At 34.4% G+C, this 13,327-nt stretch overlaps 2 protein-coding genes across 2 annotated transcripts; one reads left to right on the top strand and one right to left on the bottom strand.

Moving 5' to 3' along the window:
- The first annotated feature begins 4,578 nt into the window (after nucleotides 1–4,578).
- On the top strand, nucleotides 4,579–6,287 carry LOC108333150 (putative oxidoreductase TDA3). Its single transcript, XM_017568501.2, has 2 exons — nucleotides 4,579–5,699; nucleotides 5,801–6,287. Exons 1-2 carry the CDS (start codon nucleotides 4,856–4,858, stop codon nucleotides 6,175–6,177), a joined length of 1,221 nt encoding a protein of 406 aa, XP_017423990.1. The 5' UTR covers nucleotides 4,579–4,855; the 3' UTR covers nucleotides 6,178–6,287.
- A 3,811-nt stretch (nucleotides 6,288–10,098) lies between these two features.
- On the bottom strand, nucleotides 10,099–13,006 carry LOC108335699 (probable LRR receptor-like serine/threonine-protein kinase At4g37250). Its single transcript, XM_017571842.2, has 2 exons — nucleotides 11,039–13,006; nucleotides 10,099–10,872 (listed from the first exon to the last, which is right to left on the bottom strand). The coding sequence occupies exons 1-2, from the start codon at nucleotides 12,630–12,632 to the stop codon at nucleotides 10,184–10,186; spliced, it is 2,283 nt and encodes a 760-aa protein (XP_017427331.1). The 5' UTR covers nucleotides 12,633–13,006; the 3' UTR covers nucleotides 10,099–10,183.
- Between the last annotated feature and the right edge of the window lie 321 nt (nucleotides 13,007–13,327).

Below are 13,327 nucleotides of genomic sequence, written 5' to 3' on the forward strand. Positions count from 1 at the left end.
TGATTAATAATGTAATTGGTATAACCTCGTTCTGATCAAATAGGTGTGGGTCGAATACATGTCAACCTAGTAGCCGAATATATATTAATCTACCATGAGGTTTTATACAGTCATAGTCAAAGGATACTTGGATGTATACGGTAAACTAGTCCTAGACTTAACATAGTAAATGTTAAAGATTTGTGTACCGTGTTAAGATTGGGGCCTAATGTATCATATATGTTAAGTATCATTTGACTATGATAGTATAAATAACAAATTTTACAATGTACATTAATTACGGTAGATTACTACCGCATTTATTACATTTTGACACGACTAACTTAAAGGTCAAACTCTCTTCAGTTAAAAGAGGACAAGTGAAAATGACGAATATCCTAAAAGACTTAGAATATTTGAAGTGTTTATCAAATATTTCATAAAATATATTTAACTTTGTAAAAACAATTTTTTTTTGGATTCTTGTCCTATTGATATAGTTGTTTCCAGACTTGAAAAACACAATGACATAGAAGTTGTAGTAATGAAGAGCCTAATATGAGATAAGAAAATAAGAGTTTATATGTGTCCGTTGAATTACACATTAACTCAAATTAAACTTATTGTTGCATTTCTTTCTTCATAGTTACTTGCATTATTTGCTGCACAATTTGTCAAGTATACACATTGGTGTCTATACTTACAGTGGTTTTTTTTTTCTTTAAAAGCTCCATTTCAATTTCAATTTAACGTATTTGAATGTTAATTGGTGTGTGTAAAATATTATCAAAATACATTATATACACTAAAAACATCCTTAATATTGTTCATAACCTTAATACATTCCTTGTAAGGTTACATATAAGAAGGTTTAAATTGTAATTTAAATCCTTCTTAATTTTAAAATTCAACAAATTATTTCTTCATTCTTACTCTTTCGTTTAGTCTTCAAATTAAAAACATATGTAATATTATGTTTAATCCTTATTTTCTTTGTACACTTTTATATTTTAATTAGCTAAAGTATTTTTGTAATGGTACGTTATATGACTGTATTAGGTTTAGGGTTCGATTGAATCAAAATAAAATTAAACAAAAATTATAAAATTTTGATAATTGAACATATATTGTGGAAAAATGAAAACAGGAGAACAAAATATACAAATCAAAATCAAGATTGTAATTTAGCCTACAAAAATTAAGCACCAATAAATATTCATTTAACTTAGTTCTATATTAACCTAAACTTTATTTTTTGTTCCAATGGTTTTTAAATAAACACCAAGTTTAATTTTATTACGATTAAACTTTTAACGTTTTGTAAACACGCGCTTCAAACTTTAAATTGCAATCTAATAGATTTTTATGTTTTGTGTGTCAAAATAGAGTTAAAATGCTAAATTAAAAGTTATTTGTCTTAAATTTTAATTATTTATAATTTTTTTTCTTCCAAAACATTTTAATAAACTGGAAGATTAAATTTGTGGTTAAATTTTTTATAAAGCCTTAAGTTGTGTATTTATAAAACTGTAAAGATGAAAACAAATTTAATTTTGTTATTTTGACGTCTTTAGTAAGCGTTTAAGAATTGTTATCAGTTTCTGTCATAAATTATTTATGTCGTCCTCATATTATTATTCATGACAACGACCGCTAACGGTTGAGTTTCTTCTTTTCCTCCTTTTGTTTGTTTTTATTTTATTATTTCTGGCTTTGCTCAACGGATTACTATTGGTCCAAATTTGAAGATAAGATCGTTGGTTTTATTCTTTTTTTTATTATTAAGTCTAATCATAAGTTGAAATCTGCCCAACTAATTAACATAATTTCACTTTAGATAATGACATAACATGTGTCTCTTTCATTGCTCCTAATTGAGTAAAATACTCAATCAAATTAACAACAGCTATACCTGCCCACCAAAATATTTATAATTAGGAAGGTATTCTTTAGCTCTATAAATGGTACACGGATTCAATTAATGTTCTAGACTTTGATATTCTTATAAAAAGAATATTTTTTTAAAATAATTAATTATTCAAGCATAATCAACAAAATTAACACGCTAAATTATGATAGATAAAATAATTAAAACGAATAGCACTCCTTATAACTGAATAAAAATACTTAAAAAATATATTTTGTTCATGAGAATAAATTTCAAAATATATATAAACGTTGGTTGAAGTCAATATTACTTTTATATTACTACGATCGTTTGATCAATTTAATATCGAATGTTTTCTTAATTAAAACTCCAAAAGAATTGATTGGATAGCTAGCTGATTGAATTAACTAGGATTAATGTTAAAGATAATTACATTAAACTTAAATATAATTATTATCATTTAAACCAAAATTAGGTTAGTATTAATTTAAAATCTATTGTGAAACCTATAAATTCATATTTGAAATATTTTGGTAGGTTGATTATATTTATTATATATTTATTATGTATTTATTATTAGTATTGTTGAATTCTCACAAACTTTTGACATTATAGTATTTTTATAGGTAACTATGTGACTTGACCAAAAAATAGTAAATATAAAGTAAAAGAAAAATTTTAACTTGTGTTTAAAATTAGAAAAATATATCAATCAAAATAATTGATGTCGACCCCACAAACCAAAATACTACTAATTATATTAACAATTTTACTTTATAAATTAATTATTTAATTCTCATAAAGTATGTAGTACGGTATATATTGGCCAAATTTATCACGACAACGTTATAAACGGGATTATTTGTGACATGTACGTGGAAACAAACTTTTATTTGTCTTTTATTTCAGACGTAGAGAAGAGCAAACAAAATTGCTCCATAGATGCATAAAACATGTGTCTTCGTTTGAGTGGTCTGAATTGGTCTTCTTAAACGAGGACCGTCACCAATAAATATTTTAATTATGTGTATTATTAAAAATATAAATATGGGTTATTTAAACAATGCGGTCAATTCTTCCCTATTTGTTCACTTCGTTTTTAGAAAGCGGACAAGTCAATTTGTTCCAAATAAAAAAATGTAAAATAACTTTTCTGGTATATCCTATATTCAGTCCCTAGGTCTATAGAACGGTTTGTATAAGGAATTATTATTATTTTTTTATTATTTTTCTCAGTTATAATATATAAATATCAAAGTACATTATTTTAATAATCTTATTTTTATTTAATAATTAATAAATTTTATAATTTTATTTATTAAAATAAATAATATTCATAATTTTATATACAAGAAATTATGGATATATTTTGAAATAAATATACAAATACGAATTAATTTACCTCATTTCATTGTTGACTCACAAAACTTATATACCTAAACGAATTATCAAGTCAATAAACTAAAAAACTCTATTCATCTTACACTTTTTTTTTCTTACAAACTAACTCCATGACTCGCAATACATTAGAATCACTTAACACTTCTTCCTTTTGATTTAATGGGCTAATTTGGCAAAACAAACAAGTCCATCGACATAATTTTATTGTTTAAAAAATATATCATAACAATATGAATAAAAAGGAGTTCGTTAATCATAATTAATTTAATTTGATTTGAAAACAAAAGACTGAATTTCAGTTTATTGATTAGTTTAAATAGTATGTTTTTATTCAAAACGAAAGTATAGTATTAGTTTGAGTCGGAGGTCATATCCAGGGCGGAAAATAAATGTTGGTATGATTGTTTCTAAGAATGTGGCATCTGATTTCAAATCATAATTAATACCTAAATCAAAATTTGTTTGATTGATTCAATTTAAATTTGACTATATTAAAACAGTGAAGCAACTAAATTGATTTTATATTGATATTTTCTTTTTATGTGAAAATAAATTGATGTAATGATTTAAAAGTGATAAGTGGATTTAACTTATGTTTACTTTTTAACTTAATTAATTATTTGTTTTAGCTGGTGTGTGATTTATATGAATGGTGCAAATAGAAAATAAAATTACATTAGTTTTAATTTAGAATAGAAAATATATAGAATGAAGGGAGTGAAGTTATTAAACATTAGGGTTACAAATAGGAATTGAGAATTTCCTTTGTTTTACCAAAATCTGACGAGACTCTTTCTTGATTTTTTTTTTCTTCTTTTGAAACTTCCTACCTTATACCCTTCTAAAACCAAAAGTCACACCCTCTCCTTTGCTTGGTGAATTGAGTTTGTATTATAGTGAGGAAAACATGGAATATATTTTTGTGAGGATCATTTTGAGTAATTTCTTCTCCTCTTTTTTATTTTCATCTTTTGTATATATCTTTTACATGCATGCTTGCGGTTTGATGAAGATAGGGTTTTGTGAAATTAAGCTTAACTTAAGAGCATCTCATAACTAGGAAATGATTAAAGGAATTTTCTTAAAGTATAAATAATAATTAATCGTTATGGTGAATTTATTAATGATAGAGTGAATTGAGATTTATATTTTGGAATCTATTTTTGGGGTTCACACTCTATATAGATGGGAGGAAGTTGGTATCATAAGGTTTGTGTATGGTATTATGGAGGTTCCCCTCCCAAATAACTACAAATATTTGACTGTAGATCAATATGATGGCAGCACGGACACGAATGGGCACATTGATGTCTATGTTATATACAATTGATGATGCAATCATGTGCAGAGTTTTTCCAACTACTCTGAAGGGATCGATGATAATTGGTTTACCCGCTTAATACCATTCTGAAAGGAGTGCGGCACAGAAGAAGAAGACTAAAGAAGAAGAGAGATTAGGATTTTGCAAAAGGTAAAAATGTAAAAAAACAAAATGGAGAGGAGGCCCAAATATTTATTAAACAGCAAGATACTGACACGTAAGACGCACACGTGTTTAATTGAAAGAAAGAAAAAGAAAATCTCAGTATGAATCTACTGGCAAGGTTTCCGCTGCCTCCGGTGATTATAAATCGGCAAAACAGAATTCCCGTTCCGAGAGCTAAGTCCATCGAGTCATCGTCGCTCATGGATCAGCCCAAGAAGGTCATTGTCTGCGGCGGCGGAGTCATAGGTGTTTGCACTGCTTACTTTCTAGCTGAGAAGGGAGCCGCCGTCACGCTCATCGAGATGTCCGACGTGGCATGCGCCGCTTCTGGAAAAGCCGGCGGATTCCTCGCCTACGACTGGTGCGACGGAGGACCGTTGGAGGAGCTAGCTCGCGTGAGCTTCAATCTCCACCGTTCACTCTCGGAAAAACTTGACGGTCCTCGATCTTACGGTTACAGAGCCCTCACCACTCTGAGCCTCACCGTAAGGGAATCCGAGCGCGCTTCTGCTTCGAGGTTACTGCCCTCTTGGATCGACGGGCCCGCTCGTAGTCCCAAAACGATTGGAACCCCCGAAACGACAGCGCAGGTGCACCCGCAGCTTTTCACCCGCACGATCATTGATAGAGCCGTGGAGATGTATGGGGTGAAGGTGGAGATTGCGAAATTGGAACGGGTGGAGGTGGAAGAAGGACGTGTTGGATCAGTTGTGCTGGAAGGAGGACGAGAGTTGGAAGCGGACGCTGTAGTGTTGGCAGTGGGCCCGTGGTCCAGTAAGTTAGGTTTGATATCATCGTTGTTTAGAGTTTATGGCCTTAAGGCCCATAGCATTGTTTTGGAGCCCAGAGACGGCAGTTCCATAACCCCGCATGCTCTCTTTCTGAGTTATCATTCCTCCTCCGGAGGAGGAGCTCTTGACCCTGAAGTCTACCCTCGCCCAACAGGTAAATGCGAAAATATATATATATTTAAATATCTGATTTGATGATATAATTAGTAGTAGATGTGGGATTTGGAGGTTAGAATTGATGTGTTTTGTTTTCAGGGGAGGTGTATGTGTGCGGGATGTCGAAGGAGGAAGAGGTACCGGATGATCCTGCGGAGATAAGGGGAAACCCTGAATCGATTGCGATGCTTAAGAGGGTGGCTAAGACTGTGTCGAGCCATCTTGGGGAAGGAGAGGCCGGTCTGAAGGCAGAGCAAGCCTGCTTCTTGCCCTGTACTGATGATGGGATACCAGTGATAGGAGAGGTTCCAGGGGTGAAGGGCTGTTACGTGGCAACAGGGCACAACTGTTGGGGTATTCTCAATGGTCCTGCCACTGGAGCTGCACTTGCTCAGCTTATTCTTCATGGTCATTCCGCCATTGTTGATCTTAAGCGCTTTAGTCCCTCCAGATTCCTTCTCCCCTCAAACCCTTAGATACTCTTGCAGGATCACTCTTTTCAACTCTTCCTAATTTTCATCATCAAATATCTATGTAACTTCATATAAAACAATGAAAAGCGTTTATGAAGAATCACTCATCTTGTACTTTTTTTTTCTTTTGTTAAATATAAGTTTTTTGCTTTAATTTTTAATGTGATTGTTAATGCCTAACTTGAACTAAAGTAGGTTAGAGCATAAACTCTTGTTTAGCAACATCAAAAGCTAATAAAGAAATCTTATACTATAAATATATTCAAATTAAATTTTACGTACAGTATAACTTTGTTTTAAATTTCACAAATCCAAATTTAGTCAAACTTAACTACTGTCATTGTACACTCATCATAACTCTTGTTTCTAAAAAGTCGACAGACTTTAAAACTATAACATTCTAAGTATTTATGTACTGTATATTGTATGTTCTTTTTATATTTATACATATATTTTATTAATGTTTTGATTAATCCAAGCAATCTTTGAAATAAACCTTATTCGTAAAATGTTTTATAAAACGATTATTTATTTTCATAATTAAATGGCCTTATTATTTTAATATAAATGTTCGAATTTCATTATTTATTCAGTCGTAAAATAGGTATATAAGTTTAAGTAAAGGTTGAAAACGGATTTAATATCACAATAATCTTCTCGCTTTATACGGTTCAATATTAGAAAGTTTGTACTAATAGATTATTATTATTATTATATTATATGCTGAGCGAATGAATCTCATTATTATTTTTATAAGATTATTAATCTATTTTAATTTACATAATGATGATTATTTGATGATTAAGTCTCCATTGAGCCTGAAAAGAAGTCAAATTTCAATACAAACAATATAAATAAGTGTTTGGGAATTTGTTCCCAAGCATTTATTATAATTTTAGTTTTTTACGCAAATCAATTTATATTTTATATTTTCTTTTGCAAGAGTTAGATGACCTCGGTGTTTATTAAACATATAAGTATTAAAAATTACGTTTATGAAAAATCTTTGAAAACCAAAAGTAATAAGATATACTTATTTTTATACTAATTTGGTCAAATTAAGCTAAGTCAAGTTTTCTTTTATACATTTTTAAGAGATTTTACTAATCACAAAGGATTACAATGAATTTAATCACTTATGATGTACAATTAATCCAACTGGCTAGAACGAGTATAACCACTTGTCTAACTGATTAGACGGTTTAACTCTATTGAGTTAAACTTACACTTATTTTACTTCACTTCTGAAAATAAAATAACAGTGTTTTATAGATTATAAGAATAGAATATGTAATTTTCATAGAGAAGATTTGAAATCAATACAAAGAAATTATGAAAACTTGTAAAGAACTTTTCTTTTTCAAAGAACAAGCATTTGACGATGTAAGCTTTAGAAAAAATAACACTAAGAGAGTATGCACAAATAATTCTTAATCATTTTTCTCTCTCTTCATACAGTTCTCTTTATATAGGTTTCCTTGAAAAAAAAATGTTAGTTAGAGCTTTTGACTTTCACGTAGAGGCGTAGCCTTTTGTACTAGGTTAAAAGCTATGTTGCGTCTTATAGAGACAATTGTGTTGTGTACGGAAGAGACAAGTAGAAAGAATGAAGAAAACATTCTTTGAATATCTTCATGTCTCTAATTGTTCTTCTGATTCTGATGTAGCCTTTTGAATAAAGGTAGTGTACTTATATGATCTGCACACAAAAAGAGCACAACACAACAAACAAAAGGGTACTACAACTTACGTGCAATAAAGCGTTAGATGATCCTAGTCATTTAAACATTGTCTGTTTGAGTAACTTAATGCGTTTAGAATATTTTTAATATAACATTTAGCGTTTGCATTTAATATCCTAGACGATTCGTGTTATTAGACACTATTTTGTCTAAACGCTTTACTAAACTTCAAAATTAGGTTTGGTTAGACGATTATGTCTTAACGGTTAGCGTTTAAACAATATTGTCTTAACAAACAATGTTTAGACGATCTTGTCTTAACAATAACATTGACTACGATCGAAATTGACTTGAGCATTAGAGTGCCTTGTGCAGATATACTTTAAGAAGATCGAGAACTCTGAGAGGAATGAACAAAACCTAGAGGACCAAGAAGAACTAAGGATTATATGGTAATCCCTGACTTTGTAGGAGCAATTTCATTCTAGCACTAATGCAAAACTTGAATTTTATGATGACTTATTATGGAGTTTATAATCCATTCATCATAATAAGTGAAACAGTGACATAATTATAATTATGATGAGACTTTTTATGCCAATTATAACTAGAACCACCACATGAAGTGGGTTCGGTGACAATTTTGTAATAAAGTACAATACTTTCTATGTTGGTTATAACTAGAACCACCTTTGTAAGTGGGATGGTGGCGACTTTGTAATAAAATTCAAGACTTTCTATAGCGGTTATCAAAAGAATCGTTTTAATATCTTTAATTTCCTTTTTCCTTCCCAACCTTCTCACGCTGCACTTCACACTCCCAACTCTCATTTTCTTTCAGCCCTCACCTCCTTGGTGCATTACACTACACTCTCATCTCCTTCTCGTTTTGGTGGTTGTCGATCTTGCTCTCACAACTCTCTCGTTTAGTAATTGAGTGTTTTTCTTTCATTTAGGGTTTTGTTCATTTTTTCTATCTCTCTCTCTCACTTAATCAATATTTTATGTTTTGAGAATCTGTCACCTCACCTCCACTGTCATTCGTACCAACATGTCACTATGGTCTTTCATCTCTTTCGATTCATGTGTCGTTGAATTGTTCGAAGGTGCTTCCTTCTCCATACTCTTCGATAACAAGGTCCATAAGTTGAACATCCTCGATGACACCATCATGTTCTTACCAAGTTCACTAAGTTTTTGCGTTTATGTCTACCTTGATACCGTGGAACCCAACCACAAACTCATTAAGTCTTCTTCCTACTAGCCTTCACCTGGAAAAAGATGCATTTTCTCATTCTTTCAAAATTGTTCTGTGAGTTCTTCAAAAAAATTGAAAAGCAATTAAATAAAAACAAGAAAGCATAAAATCAGGTATTATTTGCCCAAATCACTCGCCCAATAATATCTTGCATGTTGACCCAATTATGACCTAACATTAAAAACTTAAGCGTTGACTCAAGATCAATGCCTTTAGATGTTGGTCCAACATTAATCTAGTTGATCGATGACATATGGAATAGACCGAACGATTACAAATACTAACCGTTCGGCCTCTGTACCATACAAAAAACATTCCATTAACCAAAAGATTGTAGTTAACAAGTTAAGGGAGATTCTTGACAGCATATTCATCCGCTTCTATAAAATTTATTTTCCCATATATTCCGCTTCTATAAAATTTATTTTCCCATATATTCTTAACCTTCGATTGAAAAATTTCTTTTTCAGTAATTGAAATAACTTTTGAAGAATTTGAACTAATTGAAGTATACGTAATTTAAGAGGAAAGAAAAAACTTTCTTGCTTGAAATCGATAAACTTTGAATCAGAAGGGTTGAAAACAACGTTGTTCGAGTTTTACACAGTAAACAAGAATGTTTCTCTCATGCACGTCTTGGACTAAACCTTGAAATCACTAATTGACTATATAATCTAAAATAACGTTGACATAGTTGATTTGCATTCTTTTTATCAGAATCCAATTAAATGAAATAAAAAAAGCTGATTTTAATTTAATAGAAAGAATTAAGTAGATGTGAAATTTGCTTGTTTACCAAAAGTTGGTCCAACATCATTTATGTTAGAAAAGTTAGGTTGCAAGAACCATTGTATTCATATGTAAGAAAATAAACAGTTAATGAACGTAACATTTCAGTTGGATTAGAAAAAGAAATGAAGATAAAATATATTTCTTGAAAATTAGCAAATGAATTAACAGAGAGCACAATTAGAACACGCAACATTGAATCAAATACAAAAACCTATTAGTCAATGATAAGTACATTATTTGTTTTCTTTCTACAAAAATCCCTGTGACAAATCATGATTTAGACGCTATAGTAATATGAGGAGGAAGAAGAGGAGGATGAGATCTTTTCAAGAACTTGTAGCACCTCTTTCATTGAAGGCCTTTTAAGTGGAACGCTAGACACACAACTATACCCTAGCTTGAAGTAGGCCAACAGGGCCTCCTCTCTCCCCTCCATGTCGGCCCTGATAGCCATATCAACCATACGCAAGGCCCGGTTCTTATCCTCCGTCAAAACCCCAGGCCCTTGGCCCATATCATCCAAAACCACAATCTTCCCCGTTAGAAGCTCAAGAAACATGACCCCAAAAGAGTACACGTCCCACTTGGGGTGAGGCTTCAGGTTCCTCAGCGACTCGGGAGCATGATAAGGAGATAAGCCCATCATGGAACTAGGGCTCGGGCTCGGGCTCGGGCTTGGCCCATAGCTAATGTCCTGAAAACTGTCCCGAGAGGCCGTGGATCTCTTGCTCCCAAAAATACGCGCTGATCCGCCAGCCTTATAACTGGTGTCACCGGTGACTATCCTCTCAAGCCCAAAGTCTCCAATCTTGGGCTCCATGTCATTGCCCAGCAGAATATTGCTAGGCTTCAAGTTTCCATGCACGTGTTTCTTCTCGTGGAGATAAGTCAGTCCACGTGCCACCCCTTTCGCTATCTTCAGCCTGATTTCCCACGGTAAATGAGTCGGCGAGGTGCCCGCCTTCCCTGATTATACATTCCAAGCACACAATTTTTTACTTTTATCATAAATAACGTAACATTGACCAAAGTTGGTGCACCAAATGCATTGAGAAAAACATAGAAACCAATAAAGAAATTATTTTGATGTAAAACAGCGAGCAAGCATTAGAGGAAAATGGAAATGACTTACTGTAACGAACATTGGCAAGGCAACCGTTTGGAACGAAATCATAGATGATGAGTTTCTCATCGTGTCCCCAGTAGAAGCCTCGAATGCGAACCAGATTAGGGTGCACCAGTTTAGCAATAAGTCGAACCTGGTTCTGGAAGTCCTTGAACCGCTCCACACCGCTCTCCCCGATTCTCCGAACCGCCAAGGACATACCATCTTCCAAGACAGCCTTGTACATTATGCTGGACCCCGTCGCACCCAGTATGTACACAGAAGCCTTCAGGAGCGTTTCCAGTTCAAGCTGTCGTTCTCCGTCCACAATCACAAGAGTCCCCGTTTTCTCCTCCTGTTCAGGACCCTTTGGCTTCTGCCCCTCCACCTCGCTATCACAACTGCTTCTTGTCTCCGAACACTCTTCATCTTCCGCTCTCTTACTCAAACACGACCACCTCATAAACCTTCTAGACTCCCACGAACTCTCACTCTCACTACCACTTCCACTCCTCACAACCGCCTCCTTCTTCACCACCTCCTTCTTTTTCTTCAACCGGTACACCTGCGCGAATATCATGCCAAGGATCGCTATCCCAATTACGTCTCCCACAACGATTCCTATAATCGTTCCTCGTTTCAGACCACTCCCTTTTTTCCCCCTAGGCGCCGCCGAAGAATCAAACGTCCGCGGGATTGCCGCGATTGCAGGAGGAGATATAGGAGCAGAAATATTCGGTTTAGAGGACGACGAAGAAGGAACAGGGCACACATTCTTCGTTTGTTCTCCACACAGGTTGACGTTACCGGAGAAAGATTTCCAGTTCTGATTCAAAAACACAGCGGAGTCGGGAACTTGGCCGGTGAGGTTGTTGAACGAAAGGTCGACGGTGGCGTTTCCGGGAATGTTTGCTGCGAACTCCATCGGGATATCGCCGAAAAATCTGTTGTAGGAGATGTTTATGTAACGCATGGCGTCTCCGCCGAAATCGGCGGGAAGAGTCCCGTTGAACAGGTTTGAAGACAGATCCAAAACCTGCAACGTTCTCAACCCGCTGGGAAGAAAACCTGACAAGTAGTTGTTCTTGAAGGAAGCCAGAGTTAGGTTGTGCATGTCGGACAAATCGTGAGGCAGTTTTCCCGCCAAAGCATTGTCGGAGAGGTTTAGGCATTGGAGATTCTGAAGCTGGGCTATGGACTGGGGAACCTCCCCTGTTATTAAATTGTTAGAGAGGTTGAGGAACCTAAGCTCGGAGGCTTGGGACAGAGAAGAAGGAAGAGAGCCGTTGAGGGAGTTGTTGGAAAGGTCTAGGACTTGAAGATGTTCAATGGAACCCAGATCGGAGGGAATTGAACCCAAAAGCTGAGAATTGGGAAGCGACAACGATGTGACGCGGTACTCGGTACCGTTCGTGGCTGGTACGGTGGAACAAGAAACGCCGTTCCAGGAACACGGTATCTGGTCAGTGTAGTTCCAGTTAGCGAGGACGTAAAGAGGGTCGTTGAGCACAGCGTACTTGAAAGAAAGCAACAGAACGCCGTCTCTAGTGAGGCCAGAAGAGTGGTTAACAGCGAGGAGAAGAAGCAGCGAAATTATGAGAGGTTGACAGAAGAGAGTCATGATTTTACAGAGTAATCCCACATTGCTGACGGAGGGAGAAAGAGGAGGGAAAGGTGTAACGGTGATTTATTGCGATGGGACGGAAGGCCATGTGGATGGATGGAATATAAAAAAAAAAATGGTTGAAGGACATACACAGCTCACCAAAGACGGAACCTCTTACAAATATGCTCCTACGCTGCTTGCTACGATTTATGGTTGAACTCCAAATAGTTTATTGCTTAATCACTTCTCTTCTCTCTCTTCCTAGTACTACATGTAAAGCGATGCTTGTGCATAGCATCTTTTTCTACTACTACTAGACATGCAGGTGAAGTTGGAAATTTAGTTAATTCAAACCTTTTCTGCCTGATTGACTTCACAAGCCCTCCAATGATCCAACTCCTGTGTCAATATAATTACGTCTTCGTCTGTTCACTATTTAATATTACTCTTAATTAAAGCTTTACCAATTAAAAAAACTGGCTACTTTATTCTACCTAAATGGACAAGCTGTCATTTGTTTTTTCTTCTTTATTGCTGTTTTGGTTAAGGAATGGGAGAAATCAAAACAATTCAATTCTACGGCAAACCAAGTCTATCTTTTCCCACTGGATACCATCATTTTCACCTTCGCCAAAAAAGACCGAGAACCAATGGAAAATGTTTTTAAAAAGAGAAACAGAAATAACAACAGTATCTTTCTTCAATGTAAT

This window comes from Vigna angularis, chromosome 1, assembly GCF_016808095.1.
Source record: "Vigna angularis cultivar LongXiaoDou No.4 chromosome 1, ASM1680809v1, whole genome shotgun sequence".
NCBI classification, from domain to species: domain Eukaryota; kingdom Viridiplantae; phylum Streptophyta; class Magnoliopsida; order Fabales; family Fabaceae; genus Vigna; species Vigna angularis.

Excerpts from the sequence above, each read along its gene's own strand:
- LOC108333150 (XM_017568501.2), top strand. The coding sequence starts at position 4,856 with ATGAATCTACTGGCAAGGTTTCCGCTGCCTCCGGTGATTATAAATCGG. Across the intron at positions 5,700-5,800 it reads AGTCTACCCTCGCCCAACAG|GGGAGGTGTATGTGTGCGGG; the intron begins GTAAATGCGAAA and ends TTTTGTTTTCAG.
- LOC108335699 (XM_017571842.2), bottom strand. The coding sequence starts at position 12,632 with ATGACTCTCTTCTGTCAACCTCTCATAATTTCGCTGCTTCTTCTCCTC. Across the intron at positions 10,873-11,038 it reads CCTTGCCAATGTTCGTTACA|GGAAGGCGGGCACCTCGCCG; the intron begins GTAAGTCATTTC and ends ATGTATAATCAG.